General features: G+C 27.3%; 10 protein-coding genes across 10 annotated transcripts; 3 read left to right on the forward strand and 7 right to left on the reverse strand.

Moving 5' to 3' along the window:
* Positions 1 to 205: 205 nt before the first annotated feature.
* Positions 206 to 1,312, forward strand: T551_03128 (Elongator subunit ELP4; the record flags this gene model as incomplete). Its single annotated transcript, XM_018375391.1, has 2 exons — positions 206 to 644; positions 693 to 1,312. The coding sequence occupies 2 exons, from the start codon at positions 206 to 208 to the stop codon at positions 1,310 to 1,312; spliced, it is 1,059 nt and encodes a 352-aa protein (XP_018228290.1).
* Positions 1,313 to 1,545: 233 nt separating this feature from the next.
* On the forward strand, positions 1,546 to 4,200 carry T551_03129 (uncharacterized protein; the record flags this gene model as incomplete). Its single annotated transcript, XM_018375392.1, has 8 exons — positions 1,546 to 1,713; positions 1,757 to 2,088; positions 2,133 to 2,538; positions 2,585 to 2,737; positions 2,779 to 2,913; positions 2,956 to 3,088; positions 3,131 to 3,351; positions 3,394 to 4,200. The coding sequence occupies 8 exons, from the start codon at positions 1,546 to 1,548 to the stop codon at positions 4,198 to 4,200; spliced, it is 2,355 nt and encodes a 784-aa protein (XP_018228291.1).
* A 681-nt stretch (positions 4,201 to 4,881) lies between these two features.
* Positions 4,882 to 6,508, reverse strand: T551_03130 (uncharacterized protein; the record flags this gene model as incomplete). Its single annotated transcript, XM_018375393.1, has 5 exons — positions 4,882 to 5,086; positions 5,128 to 5,878; positions 5,923 to 5,993; positions 6,033 to 6,232; positions 6,287 to 6,508. 5 exons carry the CDS (start codon positions 6,506 to 6,508, stop codon positions 4,882 to 4,884), a joined length of 1,449 nt encoding a protein of 482 aa, XP_018228292.1.
* A 486-nt stretch (positions 6,509 to 6,994) lies between these two features.
* T551_03131 (uncharacterized protein) lies at positions 6,995 to 8,241 on the forward strand (the record flags this gene model as incomplete). The annotated part of the gene is made up of 7 exons (XM_018375394.1): positions 6,995 to 7,209; positions 7,253 to 7,578; positions 7,619 to 7,675; positions 7,722 to 7,803; positions 7,847 to 7,952; positions 8,000 to 8,176; positions 8,218 to 8,241. 7 exons carry the CDS (start codon positions 6,995 to 6,997, stop codon positions 8,239 to 8,241), a joined length of 987 nt encoding a protein of 328 aa, XP_018228293.1.
* Positions 8,242 to 8,341: 100 nt separating this feature from the next.
* Positions 8,342 to 9,952, reverse strand: T551_03132 (cleavage polyadenylation factor subunit CLP1; the record flags this gene model as incomplete). The annotated part of the gene is made up of 7 exons (XM_018375395.1): positions 8,342 to 8,450; positions 8,495 to 8,675; positions 8,721 to 9,074; positions 9,108 to 9,339; positions 9,386 to 9,736; positions 9,788 to 9,874; positions 9,920 to 9,952. 7 exons carry the CDS (start codon positions 9,950 to 9,952, stop codon positions 8,342 to 8,344), a joined length of 1,347 nt encoding a protein of 448 aa, XP_018228294.1.
* A 228-nt stretch (positions 9,953 to 10,180) lies between these two features.
* T551_03133 (protein kinase C-like protein) lies at positions 10,181 to 14,145 on the reverse strand (the record flags this gene model as incomplete). The annotated part of the gene is made up of 13 exons (XM_018375396.1): positions 10,181 to 10,290; positions 10,324 to 10,366; positions 10,417 to 10,557; positions 10,605 to 10,793; positions 10,837 to 11,038; positions 11,084 to 11,664; positions 11,710 to 12,107; positions 12,156 to 12,438; positions 12,491 to 12,756; positions 12,799 to 13,353; positions 13,399 to 13,665; positions 13,707 to 14,094; positions 14,140 to 14,145. 13 exons carry the CDS (start codon positions 14,143 to 14,145, stop codon positions 10,181 to 10,183), a joined length of 3,429 nt encoding a protein of 1,142 aa, XP_018228295.1.
* A 647-nt stretch (positions 14,146 to 14,792) lies between these two features.
* On the reverse strand, positions 14,793 to 15,612 carry T551_03134 (uncharacterized protein; the record flags this gene model as incomplete). The annotated part of the gene is made up of 3 exons (XM_018375397.1): positions 14,793 to 15,018; positions 15,064 to 15,482; positions 15,526 to 15,612. The coding sequence occupies 3 exons, from the start codon at positions 15,610 to 15,612 to the stop codon at positions 14,793 to 14,795; spliced, it is 732 nt and encodes a 243-aa protein (XP_018228296.1).
* Positions 15,613 to 16,993: 1,381 nt separating this feature from the next.
* Positions 16,994 to 17,481, reverse strand: T551_03135 (uncharacterized protein; the record flags this gene model as incomplete). The annotated part of the gene is made up of 2 exons (XM_018375398.1): positions 16,994 to 17,187; positions 17,235 to 17,481. The coding sequence occupies 2 exons, from the start codon at positions 17,479 to 17,481 to the stop codon at positions 16,994 to 16,996; spliced, it is 441 nt and encodes a 146-aa protein (XP_018228297.1).
* A 589-nt stretch (positions 17,482 to 18,070) lies between these two features.
* T551_03136 (dolichyl-P-Man:Man(5)GlcNAc(2)-PP-dolichol alpha-1,3-mannosyltransferase) lies at positions 18,071 to 19,406 on the reverse strand (the record flags this gene model as incomplete). The annotated part of the gene is made up of 6 exons (XM_018375399.1): positions 18,071 to 18,428; positions 18,472 to 18,674; positions 18,725 to 19,003; positions 19,044 to 19,188; positions 19,233 to 19,332; positions 19,361 to 19,406. 6 exons carry the CDS (start codon positions 19,404 to 19,406, stop codon positions 18,071 to 18,073), a joined length of 1,131 nt encoding a protein of 376 aa, XP_018228298.1.
* Positions 19,407 to 19,646: 240 nt separating this feature from the next.
* On the reverse strand, positions 19,647 to 22,171 carry T551_03137 (proline-tRNA ligase; the record flags this gene model as incomplete). Its single annotated transcript, XM_018375400.1, has 9 exons — positions 19,647 to 20,123; positions 20,167 to 20,786; positions 20,833 to 20,987; positions 21,034 to 21,052; positions 21,095 to 21,211; positions 21,257 to 21,466; positions 21,512 to 21,561; positions 21,611 to 21,800; positions 21,847 to 22,171. 9 exons carry the CDS (start codon positions 22,169 to 22,171, stop codon positions 19,647 to 19,649), a joined length of 2,163 nt encoding a protein of 720 aa, XP_018228299.1.
* Between the last annotated feature and the right edge of the window lie 42 nt (positions 22,172 to 22,213).

Here is a 22,213-nt window from a genome sequence, read left to right on the forward strand (position 1 = left end):
TATAAATTAAACTCAAATGCTTCAAAAATCAAAAATATTTATGAAAAATTACTTTTAATATATTTAAAAAATAAATTTAGCAGTTAGTAGCCAATTAAAGTCTAAAAACTCAAAGTACTAAAATTCGAACACTTAAAAATAATGCTATAAATTTGGATGATGCTATTTTTTAGAACAGCTTTTTTATTTAAATAATTTTATAAAAATGTCTTTTAAACGAAGAATTGCACCTGGATTACAAAATGTGCAAAAAGCATTAGAGACATCTTTAGATACAGAAGAAACTTTAGACAGTGGAGTATGTCCATCTCCGCTTAATGGAATCCATATTACAAGCTCAGGCTGCTCATCTCTTGATTCAATTATTGGTTTTGGGGGTCTTCCACTAGGAATGTGTTTTTTGATTGAAGAAACTGGAACAACTGATTTTTCAAGTTCTTTATTGCGTTATTTTTCAGCAGAAGGCATTATTCATGGACATGCAATTTGGTCAGGTGGCATTTCAAAAACATGGTTTCAAGATTTACCAGACGCAGATTTAAATATATATCATGAAAAAAATAAATCATCTGATGATATTATGAAAATAGCATGGAGATACCATCATCTAGGGGATTTTAAGGATAATTTTGGATTAAATAAAGGTTTTTTTTTATAAAAAATCCATTCTTTTGTTAAATATAGTGAATTAGGCCCGGGCATTAATAAATCCAAAAACATAGAATATTGCCATACTTTTGATCTTTCAAAACGCTTGAGAATACCGCATACAGCATCCATCACATGTTCAAAAGTTCTCCCTATGTCATCTAAACCTTACAGCGAATTTATATCAGAAATTCTTAAACTTTTATCTTCAGAATCTCCCAAGACAATACGATTAGTAATTCCAAATATTCTTTTACCTATAGTTTATCCTTCTGAATCTTTAAAACACAAAAATATACTTGAATTTTTTCACACATTAAGAGCACTTTTAAGAACATATTCTAATCGTCTGGTCGCTATGATAAGTATTTCAACACAATTATATTCTCGAGAAACTGGTATAGTTCGTTACTTGGAATTATTATCTGACGGTGTTCTCGAATTGATTCCTTTTTTAAATACTGATTCTACAAATGAATTTCAAGGTCTTCTAAAGTTGCACAAACTTCCATTTTCTCAAAATTCAATCAATCATGATAATGATTTAGCATTTAAAATTAGTCGTAAAAAGTTTTCAATTGAGCCATGGTCATTACCTCCTGTTGATGAAAAAGAATCTTACATAGGAAATAAAAGTGATACATCTATTTCAGTAGATTTTTAATAAATTCATATAAGAATGATGTATAAGTCTATATGATAGAAGCTTTTTAAAAAAAGTTTTGTAATAAGGTTATATTTTTTAAAAAATAAATTATACATCTAAGAAATTCTTAATCTCGTAATTTTAAACCAATTAAAAAAAATAAAGACAAATAATAAATCTATTTAATAGGAATATTACATGGACTTTTTATAGCCTTTTTTTATGTGTAAGGTTTCATATCAAAGATAATAATGCTTCAAGAAGTAATTGATTTTGCAAATAATTTCCGGGGATCTTCTTTAATGATATTACCATCTATGTATTCTAAGGAAAATGAATCAACATCTAATGAAATCAGTAAACTTCTAAATTCTGAATGTGAAAAAGAAAGAGCAGTTGGAGTGAAAAAAGTTATTTACGTATTTTTATTGTTTTTAATAAACAGCATCTTATGAATAATAGTTAATGTCACATGGAATAGATGTATCAGAATATTTTTTACCCATTGTTAAAAATGTTGCATCTTCTGATTTAGAAATACAAAAGCTTATTTATATTTATATAACACGTTATGCAGAATACGACCCTAACTTAGCTCTTCTTTCTATTAACACAATTCAAAAGGGATTAAATCACAAAAATCCTCTCATTAGGGGGATGTCAATTAGAACTTTATCAGGAATTCGAGTAACTGCAATTTCAAAAATAATTTTGTTAGAAATAAAGCGTTGTATTATGGATATGTCATTTTATGTAAGAAAATCTGCAATAATTTCTATGATAAAATGCTACAGGTGAATTAAAATTCTATAATTCAGTACTTATGCTCAGTAGCTAGATTGGATCCTTCATGTATTTCTACAGTAATAGAATATCTTTCACTTCTTTTCAATGATAAATCTCACATGGTATTCGGCTCAGCTCTTTTTGCTTTTCAGGAAATATGCCCCGAAAGATTAGATCTTATACATCCACATTACCGTAGAATCTGTAGAACTCTTCATGAATTGAATGAATGGGATCAAACGATCGTATTAAATATTCTTTTAGTTTATGCTCGGAAATGTTTTTTAATACCAGATAATGTAGCATGTCATGATCATAATTTAAATAAAGAAGAAAAGTTTTATTCTAGCGATGAATCTGATCAAAAAACACCAAAATTAAAAAATAATACTCTTAATGAAGATTTTAACTTACTCTTAACAAGTGTTGTCCCATTACTTAAAAGCAGAAATAACTCAGTAATATATTATAGTATATTTTTTATTCTAATTAATTCTATCTTAGGTTGTAATGGCGGCTTGCAAAATATTATATCATATTGGATCTTTAACAAAATTACATGAACTTGTAAAACCATTAATTCGACTATTAAAAGGAACACCGGATATCCAATATATTGCATTAACTAACATTGTAGCAATTTCTATTAAATATCCTGTAATATTAAAATTTTAGATATTTAAACTAATATCTTATAGACAGTTTTTTCTTCATTTTATAAGCATTTTTTTATTTATCCATCTGATTCTGAAAAGATATGGAAGTTAAAATTTGAAATTCTCTCTCTAATTGCAACAAAAGAAAATGTAATAAATATTTTGAAAGAACTTAAGGTATTTCTTTAAATATTTTCTTACTAAGTTTAGTTTTCTTAGTGGCATACAAAAAGCTTGAATCCAAATATAGTATCTAATGCAATAAAATCTATCGGATATTGTGCAATTAATCACTGTTTTATTTCAGAATTATGTCTTCAAAGTCTCATGACTAATATTAATAGTTCTAATGGTATTTATTAAATTATTTGATATTATAAATTCACTACTATAGATGTATTAGTAGAAGAATCTGTATCTGTAATATCTCAATTGATACAACTTAATCCAAAAGATCATTTACATTATATAGAGCAACTTGTCTTATATTATGATTCCATTTGTATAGCATCAGTCAGGACATCTATAATTTATCTTGTATCGGAAAATATTTTTAGTCTTCCAAAATTATCATTAGATATGTTAAGAATTCTTGCAAAATCATTTTCACAACAAGTATATAATTTATATTTATTTTAAAGTTCTTACGTATATTAGGAAGAAGTTGTAAAAAACCAAATTCTTATTTTTGCAACAAAACTATATATTATATATAATTCAGATTGTTTCAAAAAGAAGTCAGATGATTTTTTAACTGCTTTTCTAGAAAAATTAGATATATCATCTAATTCAAATAACAATAATACTTTTTCAGATTTAATATTAGAAGAAAATGAAATTTTAACTAAAAATATTGCAATATATAACAATTCATCAAACAAACAAATCGTTACAAAACTTTACGATTATATTATGTTGTTATCTCGATATGACTTTTCATTTGATATTCGCGATAGAACACGTTTATATAAATTTTTAACACTTAACCCTACTAGTTTATTTTCACAAAGAATTATTTTTTCTTTAAGGCCAAATACAAAAATAATAACAAATTCTATGGGCAGAGAAGCATATACACTAGGAAGTTCGTCCCTTACACTTCTTAAAACAATAAAAGGATATAACAATTTACCCAATTGGTTAAATGATATTACTCAATTACCAAATTCAGATTTAAGGGAAGAAAAGTTTAATGAAGATACTAACTGTAACTTTTTAAAAAATTCTACATCAAAAAAAACCGAAAATAGTTCAATTCTGTTAAATTTAAAAACATTTGAAGCACAAAGATTAGATAATTTTTATAAGTCAAACACTGATAGTGAAAATACGGATTCCGATCATACAATAGATTTTGAAACTGATTTTAATTATGAAAAAAGCACAGATAGTGAAAATATTGAAAAAGAAATAAGTTCAGAAAACGAGGATATTAACTCTGATAAAGCTATTCCACTTTTGTGAGATTTATAAACTATAAATTTCAGTTATTTTTTTGATTTTGTTCTATATAATTAATTTTAAAAGACTCAATTGTATTTTTAACTAAACATATAATAGTGTTTTAATTAGAAGATTAACATACTTTAATTTAAAATAAACAATATTAAAATAAAAATTAAATTTGATATATTTTTATAATAAAAAACATTTTTAAAATTTACATGATTTAAAAATAATTACAAAAAATTTTTAATAAAAAAAGAAATTATAAATCTATAAGATTAATAAGTCTAAAATTTCATCTGATAACAAAAATTTATAAATATTATAAATATTTTTACTAGACATTTTTTTTATTAATATTTCAAATAAATATTCAAAAATATAGAAATTAGAAAAATACTCAAGGCCAAAATTTACAACAAATGCCATTTGATAACTAAATAAATATAAAAAACTAAAAAAACTACATATAAAACTCTAACCAAATGATAACTAAATATAAAGAACTAAAAAAATTACATATAGAATTCTAACCAAAAATATATATATTAATTATATATATATAATTATTAAATATTAAAAGATCAATTCAATTTAATGTAAAATTAAAAACAAAAAGCTAGAATGAACCCATAATAAAGCTGAAAATATAATAATAACTGCTTATTACCATTGAGTAAATATATATAAGAACGTATTTCAGCGATATTCACAAGGATATCCATAATTATAAGATTGTGAATACATATTTGATGATGGAGAGCACCTACGTGAATAACCTTGGGAATAATTAAGCGCAGCATAATCCATTCTTGGGTTTGGAGCATAGTCTAAATGTTGCATAGACTTACGATTTCGATAATTAGTATCATAAGGTGCATAATGTTCTGAATAAGGATAATACCTAAAAATATTAACATATAATAAAATATTCATTAAACATACCTATAACCATCAGAGTACTTAGATCGCATACGCAAAGGAGCATGACGACCAGTATAACTTGGATAATGATCATAAGGTAAAGTATCATTAGGATATTTAGGTACTAAATATGGTCGATCATAAGATTCAGGATATATATAGTCCTGATGGTTATAATAATCATCATAATACTGAGGTTCACAATAAGCATAAGGAAGATGATCTTTTCGTATTGGTTGATAAAGAGCAACTTTCTTATTATCTGAAGATTCTGTGTTCTGATTATATATTTCTTGTTTAGCTACAGCTGAAGTATCTTGAGATGTAGAGTTTTGATTATTATGCAATTTTTTATCAGCTACATTATCTTTTTCAGATTCTTTTAATACATTTTCAGCCTGAGAAGAATCTACTTGGGTTTTAGAACTCTTATCTTCATTTAAAGATTTTGCTGATTTAGACTTAAATTCAGATGACTCAAAATCATTAGATGAAGCTACTAGCCGATCATTTTCTCTGACTTTTGGATCAGTATTAAGATATCTTTTATAGCTGATAGAAGCGCTTTCAGAAAATTTTTCAGGAGGCGGATTCCATTGACGATTTCTATATTTCTGAAAGTCTTTTGAATCACGTATATCGCGATCACGAAAGAAATAATCTTTTTGTGCATAATAATAAGAGTTTCTATATGCATTTGAACAGGGTTGTCGATATGGCATATCTTCAAAATAGTATCGTGGATAACCGTAATTATAAATGTCATAATTCCCTAGAAATAATAAATTCAAGCATCTACAGAAAAAAAAACTATACCAGGAGGTTTCATAGGACCATGAGTTTCTGAAGATAAAATAGAAGATTTTGGAGAAACATTTTGCGGTGTTCTAAATCTTGAGTATTAACACAAAAAAAAAAGATCATACCCCGGAGGAGGCATCTTTGGACAATGTTTAGCCCAGTGATTCTTAGCACCGCAGTTAAAACAGCCTTCAAGCTTTTCCGTTACTATTTTCCTTACACCGTATACTTGTTTCTGAGTTTCAACACGTAATGTCTGACCAAAAAGCTCTGTACCATCTAGAGCATGGCATGCTTTAATACACGACTCAGGATCTACAAACTCCTATTCTTCATTCAGCATATTATAAATCACAATATAAACCACTGTATTTTTTACCACAAAGCCACATCCAATATTAGGTTTTAATTCAACATTAATAATAGTCCCAAAAGGAGAAAACTTTTCACGAAGATGATACATACGACACTGATTACTTAAATTTCCAACATAACATTTCAATGGACGTCCATCTTCTGTAAATGGCCTTGTAGCAGTACTAGGAAAAATTTGCTGATTAACTGATCCTACTGGTGCTTTCTCAATAGAAGTAGATGTCATTATTACTTATTAAAGGTAAAAAATAAAAATATATGATTCTTTTCTCAAGAAAGACTAATCTTATTGTTTTTGTTGTCAGTAATATCATTTCAAAAATATTTTCTTACTATCAGTACAAAAAACCAGGAAAAAACCCCAAAAAGAAGTTGGCTGAGTAAAAAATAATAAATAATAAAAAATAAACCAACTTTCCAAAAAAAACAGCTTTTAGGGAATTTTTTTTGTTTTTTTTTATAAGAATTTTTTTATAAGAATTTATATTTAGGATCGCCCCAACGTAACACGTAACGTAGGTTATCTTTATATTAAGATAAAATTTAAGATAAAATTGATAAAAAAGAATATAAAATAAAAAAAGAATAGAAATAAAATAAAGGAATTTGTGTTTTAAAGAAGCTTTTGATATTGTGTTTATATTTCTCTTTTTTTCGAGTAAAAATGAGAATATTTAAAGTATTTTTTTAGCAGGGTAAATATTCATTGATGATGAGAAATATAGGAATAATTTGTTTGGTAAAAGAAGGTAAAGACGTTTTCTTAAAGATGGATGTAGACATTTGCATTGAAAAATTATATAAAAAACAGCTTCTTAGTGAGCCAATTATCGAAACCATCTGTGATCATGCAAAAAGACTTCTTATGGAGGAAAGTAATGTTCTTCATATATGTTCTCCAGTTACTGTTGTTGGTGATATCCATGGGTCTGTATATATATCTTTTTTTGTTGTTTTTTATGTGGTCTAGGCAATTTTATGACTTGGTTGAAATTTTTAGGATTGGTGGATTTTGTCCGGATACTAATTACCTTTTTTTAGGAGATTATGTTGATAGAGGGCTTTTTAGTGTAGAGACTATTTCTTTGCTTGTATGTTTAAAACTAAGATATCCAAATCGTGTTCATCTTATCCGTGGAAACCACGAATCACGAAGTGTAACTCAAACATATGGTTTTTATACAGAATGCATTCGTAAATATGGAAGTGCTAATGTATGGCATCATTTTACTAATATGTTTGATTTTTTGACATTATCTGTTATTATCGATAATAAAATATTTTGTGTTCACGGAGGTATATATATATAACTATGATTTAAGAAATAAACATTTAGGTTTGTCTCCGTCTATCCATTCTATTGATCAAATAAAAATTATCAATCGTTTCCGAGGTACACAATGATTAATATAATTAGGCTTATAATAAGGTTTTTTTAGAAATACCGCATGAGGGTCCTATGGCAGACCTAGTATGGTCAGATCCAGATCAAGATAAACGTGATTTTTCTATTTCACCAAGGTGTTTTTAATAAAATAATACTTTTTATATTTAATTTTTTTAGAGGAGCAGGTTATACATTTGGCATCGATATTGTACAAAAATTTCTTGAAATTAATAATATGGAACATATTTTACGTGCACATCAACTATGTCATGAAGGATATCAAGTATTAATTTCCAAAAATAATGAGTCAAAATAAATAACTAATAATAGGTCTTGTATGATGGAAAACTGTCTACTGTATGGTCAGCACCAAACTATTGTTATCGTTGTGCAAATCTAGCATCTATATTAGAAATATATGACAATGGGGAAAGAAAATTCAATGTCTTTGATGCTGCACCAGAAAACGAACATGATAATCCATCTACAAATAACAACCAAATCAAGGTAAATAATTAAAAAGTTATTTCAATATTAATAATATAAAGTCACCTGTTGAATATTTCTTATAACAAAAATTCATATATTAACAATTAATCTTCATTTTTATTAGCATATTTACAGTTTTCATGTTAGCTATTTTTATATTTTTATATAACACTGTATATATTTTTAAAGATCTTGCCATTTAAATGATCCCATGATCAATATTTGACTAGGAAGTTTTCCAGGTAAGGGTGATAGTATAGTAAGTGTCTTTTTATTGTCATCTACATCGGATCTATGTCTTAATTAAAACAAAATTTAAATCAATATTCATTTTACACGTATATATATCCTGCTACTGGTGATTCTAGAATAACATCAACAGGATCGTTTGCATTAGCATGAGAAACAGCTAGGACAGAATTTTGTAGTATCGAAAAAGCATCTATTTTTATCATTTTGGGTCTTTGCAGTGGAGTGTCATGACCTATTGGTAATGCAGATGAGTGCGTGAATGTTTCTAAAATCAAAGTTATTCAAATATATATATAAACAAATTTCATACCTTCTTCTATTTTATAAACAATTAAACTGTCAAAGTCACAGATTATTGAATGTGGACTTAATGCATTTCTAAAGTCCCCATAAAAATATTTTCTTATTGCAGAGTGTTGTACTTTTTGTATAAACGGTGCTTCTCTAGTTACACATCCTCCAGATTTTTGAAGTTTAACAACATGTACTCCATTTTTATTGTCATATTTTCGTGTCATATCACTATATAAACGTTCAGACCCCAAAACAATTAATACATTTACAGAAAAATCAGAAATAATATTATGTATTATATCATAACCTTTGGATTGATCAATTATCCCTGACGTATCTATGATGCAACCTGAATATCTTGCTACACCCTCTAGTATGTATAAAAATATTATAATAAACATACTTTCCTTGGTTTCACTCATTTTTGACGCACACAAAATACTCAAACGAGAGATTAAGGACTTATAAAATTTAAAATTTTGTGTTGGTAAATCATAACCGTAATAATAAGATAGTGTTACTAAAGATGGATATTGAGATGGGCCTGTTGTCAATGTAGAACCAAACATATTTTCTACATCAAGAATTCCTGAAATAGACGTTACAGAAACAGACCCAGGAATACTCCCAATGTCCTAAAAATATAAATATACCTATTTCAGTCCATTTTGCATTTGATACTTCTCGTGTATCTAGATTCACAAGAATAGGTGTTCTTTTCTGTTTCAATGCATAGCCCGAAAGAATCCTTAAAAGCGTAGTTTTTCCAGAGTCTTCGGGACCTACAAGCAACACACGCGGCCCGTCTTCATCATTTTCTGTTGCATCTATCCTCAATTTTTCAATCGCAAAATGCATATTCATATACGCCAGCATTGGTGTCTCTTCAGCTAAATAATGAACCGACAAAGCTCCTTTCACATCAATTATGCATCCACGCCATGAAAATAGTGCTAATTTGACACCACTAAAAGTATAAATTGGCCCAATAGCTAATTCTGTACCAAAAATCTCGGCTGTACCTGATTTAACCTGAAAAACACAATTAAAATTGCAAAAAAAAATTTGGAAAGATTTATGCACCTCAATTTCCACACGGGAATCAAATTCTACTTCAAATCTAAACTCATGACATGCTGGAATAGTCCATGTCACCGTTTCTTCAGAAATCTATGTAGTAATCAGCAAAAACAGAAAAAAAAGCAAAAAACTTACTGTTTCAAGCGCTGATAAAGGAGAAAGATGCATTGCATAAAAAAATTACCTCTTTATTTTCATTTTCTTCGTCATCTTTTATGACATTTAATAGATATTTATATAGAACAAAAATGTAGGACGTCATGGACTGAGATTTCGGAAGTCTAAAATTCAGAAATAAATACAAGAAAATTATAATCTTTTATATTAAAAATACAAAAAACATTTTTCAAAAAGATAACCTTTACTGAAAAAAGTCTAATATATAAAAAAACTAAACTACGGATCACCACAGTAGATAGAAAAACCACGAAACTGTTCTTGCATGGCTTGAGTTAATATTGATTGAACAGGAGTTAAAATAGGAGGCTCATCTGCTCTATTGTTAGCTTAAAGTTTTAGAAGAAATTAAAATAATATACGTGTAAACTCGACATCAAAATTACTAGTATCTACGGCATTAACCTATTAAATATATTTTAAAATAGAAAAAAAGAATAAAAAATTAAACATACAACTTTAGGAAAGTACGGTGGATGAACCCTTTTATGATAGATATCATCCCAATTAATGTTTCTAAAAAATGGATGAGCCATTACTTCCAATGCATCGCTTGGACCAGATCCAAGACGTCGGTCTGGATCTTTGGTAAGAAGCTAGTGAAAATAAGTTAACTCGATATAAAAAAAAAGACAAAAAGTACCCTTTGAAGAATGGAAACAGATTCTCGAGGCATATGAATAGGATAGAGGGGTTCGTCCGACTGAATTGCATCAAAAATTTCATCTTCATCTTCACCGCGAAAAGGTGATTGTCCCAAAAGCATTTGATAAATTAAAACTCCAAAAGCCCACCAGTCGACAGCGCGTCCATAAGGTTGTTCATACAAAATCTAATATATGTAAAAACATAAAATAAATAAATAGAAAATATACTTCAGGAGCCATAAACTCTGGGGTGCCACAAAATGTATTCGTAGTGGAACCATACCACATATCTTCTTTACAAAGACCATAATCTGTCACCTTAATATGTCCATCAACACATAATAAAATATTGTCAAGCTTTAGATCTCGATAAACAATACCATTTTCATGAAAATGTTTTAAAGCAAGCAAAACTTCAGCAGCATAAAATCTATTTAAGTAAGACATAGGTGCAATTACTCAAATATAAAATTACTGAGCTCTCATTTGACCAAATTGTTCTCGCTGAATATGTAATAATAAGTCACCACCACTTACATATTCCATTACAAAATAAATTCTTGATTCGCTCTGAAAACAAGAATGCATATTAATAAGAAAAGGATGTTTTCCTTTATTAGCAGCAAGAAAAATTCGTTTCTCTGATGCTGTACTTCCTATCTCTTCATTTTCTATAATAGATTCCTTTTTTAAAACCTTAATTGCATACAATTGTTTTGTAGACTTAGTTTCTGCAAGCATAACTTTGCCAAAATTCCCTTTACCTAAAACTGCTAAAAAATTAAAATCATCCAGTCCAACTTTTTTTATATCAAACGAAGTAATTTTTGTTTTCATTGAAGACAAATATGATGCAGGTTTATTAACATAAACATTACCGGATAATTGATAATTATCAGTAGATGAATCAGAAGAATATGACTCATCTGTTCTTGTATAGAGATTTTCAGAATACCGATTATAATTATAAGAATATTTATTATCATTAGCTTGATATGTTATATTTACATTCTTTTCTTGATAAGACGTTATAGACTGACTTGAATCTCTTAAAAACTAAAAAGAAACATTAGTATAAAAAATAAAAAAAATAAAAAATACGTTTTCTTGATTTTCTTGTTTCTGGAACTCATTTTCATATTTTAAAGAAACACCTTGATAAGAGGTAGAACTATGATCCAAATCTAAATCTGATGACATGTTTCCTAGTAGAGCAGATGATTGTGTAGTTTCATTATCAGAGACATTAAAAGCATTTTTTGCAAAAGTAGAATGTGTGGAAAAAGACGACCAAGGCTCACGCGTTTCTTGAGTATTAATTATATCAGAAACATTTTTCTGTAGAATCGTCTTATCAGAAGAATAAGATGTTTGTTTATCTTGAGATTTAAAGTGGGACTCGTCTGTATTTTGAAAAGAGTTAAATGTAGCTTGAGAGAAATTCTTCGATGAAAAATAAGCCTTAAATTCATTTTTATCATTCTCATGAGAAAATCCATCTATAGACAATAAGTTATATGCTTCCGTATTATATTTATGATAATGACTTTGAACTTTTTTACTAATTATATTAAAACTATTTGATTGCCTTAGTTTTGTAATTTTAATTTCATTCAAAATTTGGTTAGCTACTTCCATTGACATGCCACATAGGTTAGGAATAAAATGTCGACATTGTGTATGACATAATATGCTACATTCTAAACATTTTTGTGCATTTTTTTTTCCAAGAGGAAGAATATAACCACAATGACAACACCAATTTGCGCCTATATTTGTAACTAATTCAAATCTATGAGGAATATGGTGATTAAGTTTTTCTTCAAGATCCTAGATATATACTTTCAGCTCATAAATGCTAGTTAGTCAAAATTAAACTTACTGTACTGGAATTTATTTTTGAAATACATTTTGTAATTACTTTAAGATAACATTTTTTATGGCAAGTGTATCTACAATCTATACATCGAAATCCTATAGCATTTTTAAGAAACTCGCTACAAAAAGCACACTTTATAATTTGATAAAACTGATGTTGAGCAAAACTATGACCATGTACTTCATAAACCGTTTTTTTCTTTTCACGAATTGCACCTTGTCTACCAAGACCCAATTTATGATTAGGGCGTTGATTTTTAGCGTTTTTTACTAAAAACTATTCATATAAGAATATAGAACGGAACAATATACCAAAATTCAAACTTAAATGTATTTGCCCTGCTGGCTCAAGTGAAAACCAAGTATCGATACTTTTATCTTCTGATGCTGCAATTTCTTTAGAGATATTGGATTGCTTTTGAAATGTAGACGAACAAGAATGAGAACTCGTTATATCAGAAGCATCTTTTGCAGGACTAATTCTACCGGAATTATTTTGCATCTTTTCTGCACTAACCCAATCAGGTCCTGAAACCTCTTTAATACGATTTTGGCGTAATTCTTCAGCAATATCGGATATCTGTATATAAAGGATAGCAATAGGAATAGATGAACTCCCTTGCTTATCATAAACAACAAATTCAACTTCATTAACCTTATTAGCTTCAATTTCAAAAGATTCTTGTTGCCAACGATCTGTTTTAGACATTCGTGTTGTAACTTCTGTCTTATCAACTTTAATTACTATATATGTTTCAGGTGTTCGAGATGTTCGATTAACGTGTTCAACATCTTGAATCGCATAAACTTTTCCCTTAAAAATACCAGAAAGTAGTCCCCTTACACTAGATGCATTCGCTTTTTCATCTAACAATATTAAATAAATACAGTTGTAATACAGAATTATTATACTATCATTCTGACTATCTTTATCAATGTCAATATGAAGATTTTCGTAGCGTTTTAATGCACGTTTTAATAATTGTATTTTATGAACACTCTGAATTCTCTTTAATTCAGCTTCGTTTCTATTTTTCTTATCATTTTCATTTTGATATAATTTAATTAATTTATCAAAACCGTCTTTTACTTGTTTCTCTACAGTAAGCTTAAATTCTAACAACTGTAACATCGTTTGTATTTTCACGCTTGTATATGGAGTATAGTATTTAAATAAATCTTTAAATAATTAAAAAAGAAGATCAAAAAAAAAAAAAAACCTAATTTAGTATATTGCTGTGTTGATTTTGATGAAACCAACAATCCTTCTGCAGAAACTTTCTCAGCATTTTCAAGATTATCTATAGAATTTTCTTTAACAATTTTTTGTGTTTCTGAAAAAAATACATCATTTGAAGTCGGTGGCTCTGATGATTCAATATTATCCTGCTCTTTCTGCTCGTCAAGAGATTCTTTCTTTTTCAACTGAAGTTCATGCAACATTTTCTCCAAATATGCTATATTTCTTTGAGATTCTCTAATATTATTCTCGAGACTTTGTTGAACTGTCTCATTTTCTGTCTGACTACGCATAGCTTGTGCACCTTGAATTAAAACCTTTTCTCGTTCAATCTTTTGATAAATGTCTCGAATTTTATCATCCATGTCCTAAGATATCTAAGTCTTTTCCTTATATTTTTCTAAAAAAGTCACCGTCATTGATAATTTAATCGATTTTTTTAAAATAAATCAAATACAAGATGAACCCTTCAAAAAAACAAAATAACTTATGTTTCTAACTTATTTCCTTTCTACAGAAAAGACTTTTTTCTAAAATAAATATTATGTTTTTAAGTTTTTTTAAATATCTATTTCATAATGCTTAAAATATCCGATATTCACGATTTGGGAGAAATTTCGAATATAACGTTTACAGAAAGATTTTTATAGATATATCTATTGAAATTAAATAAAATATTTTCAAAGGTGAAAGAATAAGTTTTATTTGTTAAAAATATATCTATTTTTTATAATTCAGATTTTATAAAAAACATATATTTTATGATTTTTTGGTATTGAAGGTATAAAATAAACTTTTTTAAATCCAAAACACAAAGTATCTATATAGTAACTTAAAGAATAATAAATAAAAAGTGGCACTTTTTAGTAAATTTATAAATTATATGTTATGTAATTATTAGATACAATAGAAGCTAATAGAAAATAAACATAACTAATTAAGAATATAAAGACGATTAGAAAGATATTCCATACATGGTAAAGTTTATTTTTATATATAGATATTATAGTTAAGTACAAAATGTTATATCTTGTGTATACAAATACCGAATAAAAGTTTTTAAATATTATCTTACTCCTAAAAGACGGACAATTCCAAAAGCAGAACCAGCAGCAATAATTCCAACTAACAGTGTTTGAAAAGCTGAATAGATTGAACGTTTTATAGATCCAATAAGATATACTGATTTGAGGTAGCCGAAAATGAATAAAACAGCAGCAACAACAATAATGCTAACTTTAAAGCCCATTAATGTATTATTATAGAAAACGAAGTAAGGTGCAAGAGGAATTCTAATAAAAATATTAATATTGAAGAAAAAAAAAGGAATATCTTACAATCCCCCTATGAAATAAGACATACCAATTGTAATAGCACTAAACCATGCAGTTCTAAGGGATGGTTTTTGTAAACACAAATCAAACCGCATAACAAAATTAACAAAATCAACTGGATTTTGTCTCAAATTAAAAATCAAAGGCTTACAAACTTCATTTACAATCCCATAAGACTGCAACTGGTTAAGAATCTGCTGCAATCTATTTTCCGGAGCATGTGTTAAAAGATCCATCTGTGTTTTACGCATATGCTCAAAATGGTCAACTTCCGACTTTGTAGCAAGATATCCACCCAATCCCATTGATACTGCACCCGAAATTAACTCTGCCATTCCTGCTGTTAAAACAATTTGGGTATTATAAAAAGATGAAAGGCCTGCTGCTAATGAAAAAGGCACTGTTAGCCCATCTGAAAGACCCTAAATTATATCAGTATAACTTCTTTTCTAAAGGCCTATTAACAATAATAATATCACTAACAATACGTGATGATTCCACTGAAATATCTCCACGTTTTTTATCAAATATTAATGACTCTGATACCTCCATTAATATATTTTTTTTCCTTAAGTCTTTTATTCATAAAATTGCTTTAAATTTTAGAATTTTTTTTAATTTCTTTTAGTTTTTTACTTAATTTTTATGAAAACTTTGTATTTTATATAAAATATATACGTGGCATATCTTTAAAAGTGGGGTACGAAGAAATAATTAACCAATCAACGCTCGTCTTTTTCTCAGCAATTAGTCAGCATTTGCCATGGCAACAGTATAGGTCTTAGGAGCACATCGAAACAGTTTAAGCAAGGATATTTAAATGTATAGATTGGGATTCAAAAACACATATATCAGAGTTTTTAATATATACATATGGTATTTTATTGTATTTTTATTGTATAAAAAATTCTTATTTTGAAAAACTATACATTTTAATAAAGTATTTTAATTTTTACTCTATTTCTATTATTTGCAATAAATTTTGATAAGTCAAAAGTTTCTGTAAAAATAATTATACTAAAAATAGAAACAAAATATGGACACAAAAACAATTTGTTACAATTAAAATCAAAGAAATTTTATGTCGATTTTTTCATTTTTTAATCAAGAAATATATTCTATTTGAATTTTTTTAACTACATCTTACAAAATATTTCAGCTTAATTTTTAAAATATTTTTATTCATATATTTATAAATATTTTATCACTAAAAATAACATATAAAATAATAAAAATAAAAGACGTGAATGTTAAAGATTAATTTATATAAAAACCTATAACTTTTTCTATAAAAAATGAAATATAAAAATAACAAAAAATGATATTTAAAAATTTATATAATTAGCAATATTTTTTTTAAATTCAAAAGAATATTTAGTTTCAAAATACTATTAATCTACAACAAAAAATACATGTTTGGTATACTAGAAATTCCCAATTATTAATGATTATTGTTCTAGGCAAACAAAATGATTTTCAAAATAAATATTTCACAAACAAAAAACTTATACCTAAAATCCATACTATAATCAAAAAACATCTTATACACTTGCATTTATATTCCTCAGTTTAAAAAACATTTGCCATTAAAAATGTTTTTACAAATAATACTAAAATGTATAAATCTTATTTTTAATTTAAAAAACAACTTACTATGCCTTAAACAAATAGAAATTAATATCTAACAAAAACCAATAGTATAAATGCTTTGCATTTTGCTGCATCTAACAAAGTCTATCTATTCCAATATATAATATATCATGTACCTTTTAGCGACCATAAAAACATTATCCATTTAAGAAAGCATAAAAGAAAATATAGAATCACCTAAAAAACAAAAAAGAAACATAAAATACTCCAACAACTTCGTTTTTTTCTTTTAAATTTAAACGTCAAAATAAAAAACCATTTTTTGAAAAATATTATAAATAAATTAGTCATAGATTACATTATTATATCTTTCATCTAAAAGTAAAATCTCTTTTATCTTAATAGGTGGGCAAAGTCCTAATTTTTCAGCTCTATTCCAACGGTTTAAACGAGATAATCCCCGAAAAGGTCCATATTGATAGGTTAAATCAAATTTATTTAAAACCTCGTCAATATAAGCATCATCTAAGGGATTTTCTAAATGCTTAAGTATCTAAATATACTATTATTTAATATTCATATACCTATATCTGCCTCACTTAATTCTTCAGCAAAAGAAACAGAAGAAACAGGTTCATGCAAAAGAGAAGATCCTTGTTTTTCATGTTTTTCCGATATTTCATTTTTCAATATATTTTTTTTCCCAAAATCATATATATGAGTTTTTGACCAATGAGAAGTCACTTTTGAAACTTTTAAAGATGGAAACGAATTTATTAACTTTTCCTGCTCATATTCTATTTTTCTTTTCTTTTTAGATGAAATAGTCATTTCTGCAATTAATATTTTTATTAATTTCCCAAAAATAACTTTTACTCTGCCAACTTTTTAATTACACTAAAATTATGAGATATCGAAAAATCAAGTTTAACTCTAAATTTAATACTTGAAAATTAATATGAAATAATGAATAAAACTATGATCAAAGATTCCAAAAAAGATAATTATTTTATATTTTTGAACAACAGTATTATTCTACTATATTAATATATATAAAAAATGATGAAATAGATGTTTTCCTATATCAAAAATAAATAATTTTTTATGCAAATAAAATATACAGAGATTATGAGTTCATTACATAGAATTCACCATTTTTCGTTTTTTTTATTATTCTTCCACAAGTAGATTAAAGATTTCATGTTTTCGTTGTTTTAAGATCTTTTTTTATAAAATGTCTATCAATATTTTAAGTGTTTAGCTTTTATACATTAAAAACCTGTCTTTTGTCAATAACATATAAAATTACACAAAGTTATACATTTTGAGCTTGACTAATTTATCCAAGATATGTCAAGAAGAAAACTCAATCCAATATTTTTTAATAAAATGAATTATCATAATTATTAAATGTATAAAATTAGTAGCGAATCAAAATCAAAAACAAAACCAACGCAGGAATAGTGGTAACAATAAAAGAACTATATGGTGTACTTGGATATATATTCCATGCATACTCTTGCAATGCCCATATTATAATCTGTAATACTATAGGTATACGTGTTTTAGTAAGAATATAAGGCATACTCCATGCAAACCAACAATAAAATTGATAATGCAAAGAGCGTGCACACAAAATGCCAATTAAATTAGATGTAAAAAGTGTTATAACAATGAGAGACCGAAGCTGAACATGTCTCCTGTGTGTTTTATTAATAAACAATGGCTTTGTATTTAACAAAGAGGATCCAATTTTTTTCAAAGAATAATCAGAAATTCTAAACATTCATTAGTTAGGAAAAAAACAAAAAATAAAAAAACCGATTCCACAGTCTACTTGAAAAAATAAAAAGCATTAATCCATGAATAAAAAACAATAAATATGAAAACTCCTTGGACAAAAAAACTGACTCTGGCAAAAACTTCCAATTAACGGTCCATTTATACAAAAATGTTCGAGAAAAATCAAAAGCACGAGAGATATATTCTTTTTTATAAGAAATAAACGGTATAGATAATAATGCCTAAAGAAAAATAAATATAATTTTAAATAAAATAGCATTGAGGAAACCACCTGAATCACAAAAACAACAAAAAAATGCCACAACATACACCTCAGACCCAACATTTGTAATAATATTATAGCTATTGCAGGAAAAAAAAGTAAAACATTCATTTTAATCCCCAATGCAATCCCAAAAAAACATGTACCAAATGTCCATAAATGCATAGCATAAGCATAAATCGCCATATATGAAAAAAGCATAACCCAACAATCATTAAACAGACGTAATAAATAAATACTATGAAGACGTTTTGAAAAAATTAATAACAAATATGCATAAAAAGGTGCCTAATAATATTAAAAAAGAAAATAATAGATCATAAAGTACATTTACTGAATAATAAATTTTAAGTACGAAAAAAAGTGTTACAAGATATACAAACATAAAAATCTGTTGACCCTTTATAATATTCTGCCCAGAATCTGTTAATTTATAAAGAAATGAATACAAATAGAGAAATCCAGCAGGATATCTTTAAAATTAAACTTTTCTTTAACATGAAAAACAATAACTTACACTATTGGGCCTGTACTACCTTTGATATGAGTATAATTTCTCTCACCAGATAAATAAAGAGAAACTTGAGTCATATAGGTTTCCCAGTCAATCTCAGTGTCTAAAAAGAGTAAAAAAAATATTTAGACTCCAAAATTTGAATAATCTACAAGAAACTTTTGATAAAATAACCATGCAAAAAAAAGTATCCAAAAGCAAAAAACAAACAATTGCATAAGAAGTGAAAAGAGGTTTAGAAAAAAAATAACGGATAGTGTAGCAAAATCTCCGAATTGTACAAATCATGGTCAGTTTTATAAATACTTTATATATAATTAAGGTATTCGATAAATTTTAAAATAAATATTTTTAATATTTTTAGAAATACATTTTTTATGATAAAATGAGATGTTTTATTACATATTTTATAATGAACTAATAACTTCGACCAAAAAGTGCAAATGTTATTGCTAATTCTCCACAAGCAGTACAATGAATAACACCTTCTTTCAAGAGATGTTCACCAGTCGGTTGTTCTAAAGGAATACAAAGACTTTTTGCGCCCATAGCTAACATATTTTCATCTTCTGAACCAGTACTTGATTCACTAGTGCTATTTTTTCTAATTTCTTCTTCACATAAAGATCTTTTACACCAAGGAATAAGTAAAAGTTTTTTTTTATTAAGTAAAGGAACAAAATCTTCCCACTGATATACAATTTGAACGTTTTCATCATATTGTTTTTTTGCTTTTTTGTATAAATCAGATTGAATTGTTTCTAACAAATCGAAAACAGAAGATAATAATTGTGAAAGAGGAATCTTAGTTTTCATACTCGTATCTCGACGAACAGCAACCACTTGTAATGCCTCATGATCCATAAGCCCATATTCCAATCGTAAAGGAACTCCCTAAAAAATAAATATTTACATAAAAACAGAAAACAAAATATACCATCATTTCCCAATGAGAAAATTTCCAACCTGGAGAATATGTTGTACGTAAATCTGATTTAACACGAAACCCCCCCTTTTTAAGAGTATTAACAATATTTGAAATACCATCCATAATCATTTTTTGTTGTTCAGTAGTAGTTTTAGCAGTAATTCCACAAGGAATTACAATAATTTGAGTTCTTGAGACCCTAGGGGGCATTACCAATCCTTTATCATCACTGTGAGTCATTACCATAATCCCAATTGCTCTTGTTGAAAGACCCCACGAGTTTTGCCAAACATAAAGTTTAGCCTTTTCATCATCTAATTTTGCATTTGGGTCCTCTACAGAAATATCAAACATTTTGCTAAAATTCTGTCCCAATGAATGACTAGTTGCAGCTTGAATACCCCTCCCAGTAGCTGGAATGAATCCTTCAATTGTTGACGTGAAGACAGCACCAGCAAATTTTTCTTTTTCTGATTTTATACCCTTAATAACTGGAACTGCAAGCAATTCGACATATATTCTTTCATATAAGTGTAAAATATTAAATACCTCTTTCTCCGATTCTTCTTTATCTAGATATGCTGTATGACCCTCTTGCCAAGAAAACTCCCGAGTTCGTAAAAAAGGTTCTACACTGTCAGTACAAAATATATTTATTTATATTGTTGAACTTACGTGGATGTTTAAACTCCCATCTGACGACAGAATTCCATTGATTAAGTTTTAATGGTAAATCACGATAACTTCTTATCCATTTAGAAAAATAAGGATACATAATCGTCTCAGATGTTGGACGAATAGCGATTGGCTCTTCAAGATTAGAATTTCCACTAGCAACATTAAATATAAATAATAGTTATAATATATATCTATTACGCTTTTGTAACCCATGCAACTTTAAGTATTAATAGAATTTATCTTATATCATATCAATTACCTTCTGGAGCAAATCCTTCTATATGATCTTTTTCTTTTCCAAGAGCTTTTGAGGATACAAACATAGGAAAATAACAGTTTTCTACTCCTAATTTCTTAATTTGCATATCAAACCATTCTACACTGATATGAGCAAAACTAAAAAAAAAAAAACCATAATTACTCTGTATTTGTTCCCATATGTAATAAGATGCTGGTTTTAATATATAGCACCCCGAAATATCATAATAGTCGATCAAATATGAATTAAGAAAATAAAAAGTAATACGCTTAAAACTTACCATATCTCCTTTAATCAATACTTGACGATACCATTCAGAAAAATCATCATTTTTTTTAACAGTAATTCCAATTAGTATATTATCATGTTTAGCTGGTTATCAATTAAAGACATAATAATAGGAAAACAGAAACCAACACTCTTTAGAAAAATTAAGCGTAGACTTTGGAGGAACCTTCTGTTGCTGTCTAAAATTTAATTAGTAAATATATCTTTTAAAAAAATATACACAAAAACTTTAATAATAAATCAGTTTTCCAAACACCCAGATGTAAGAAATGATCTAACAACTGAGAATGTGTAAAAAATATAGTTCTACATGTTGATAACAAACGAAATGCAAGTAATCGGCTCTCAAGAGATATTCGTGAATCTAAAACAACCCGTATCTTTGATGCATTCTCTTTTGTAATACAGAGAGGTGACACTAAAAACAGTCAAACAAAACTTTGGTTCGTTATAAATTTATAGACCTTCCTCTTTTTTCACATTAAGAATATCAAACACCAATTCAGAAGAAGCTTTTCGCAATGCTGTGCACTCTAAAGGTCCTGCCAAGGACACCAAATCGATTTTTGTATCAGAAAGACCAATTATAAATGCTAATACGCAATTTTCAGACACTGAATTCACCATTTCAAAAACCCATATTCTTGTCAATTGATATTCAAGCAAATTATCTTGTTTTTTAAGCATTTTTTTCCAAGATGCTTCAGAAGAGGCTTCATCATGTTCAATTAAATAAAGAGAATCTATTTTCAAGCGCTCAATTGCTTCTAAAAGAGCACTTTCATCCATTTTATATCTAGAAAGCTTTATTTTTTTGCTTGTAATCGTTTA

The sequence above is a fragment of the Pneumocystis jirovecii genome (assembly GCF_001477535.1).
Source record: "Pneumocystis jirovecii RU7 chromosome Unknown supercont1.15, whole genome shotgun sequence".
Lineage (NCBI taxonomy): Eukaryota > Fungi > Ascomycota > Pneumocystomycetes > Pneumocystales > Pneumocystaceae > Pneumocystis > Pneumocystis jirovecii.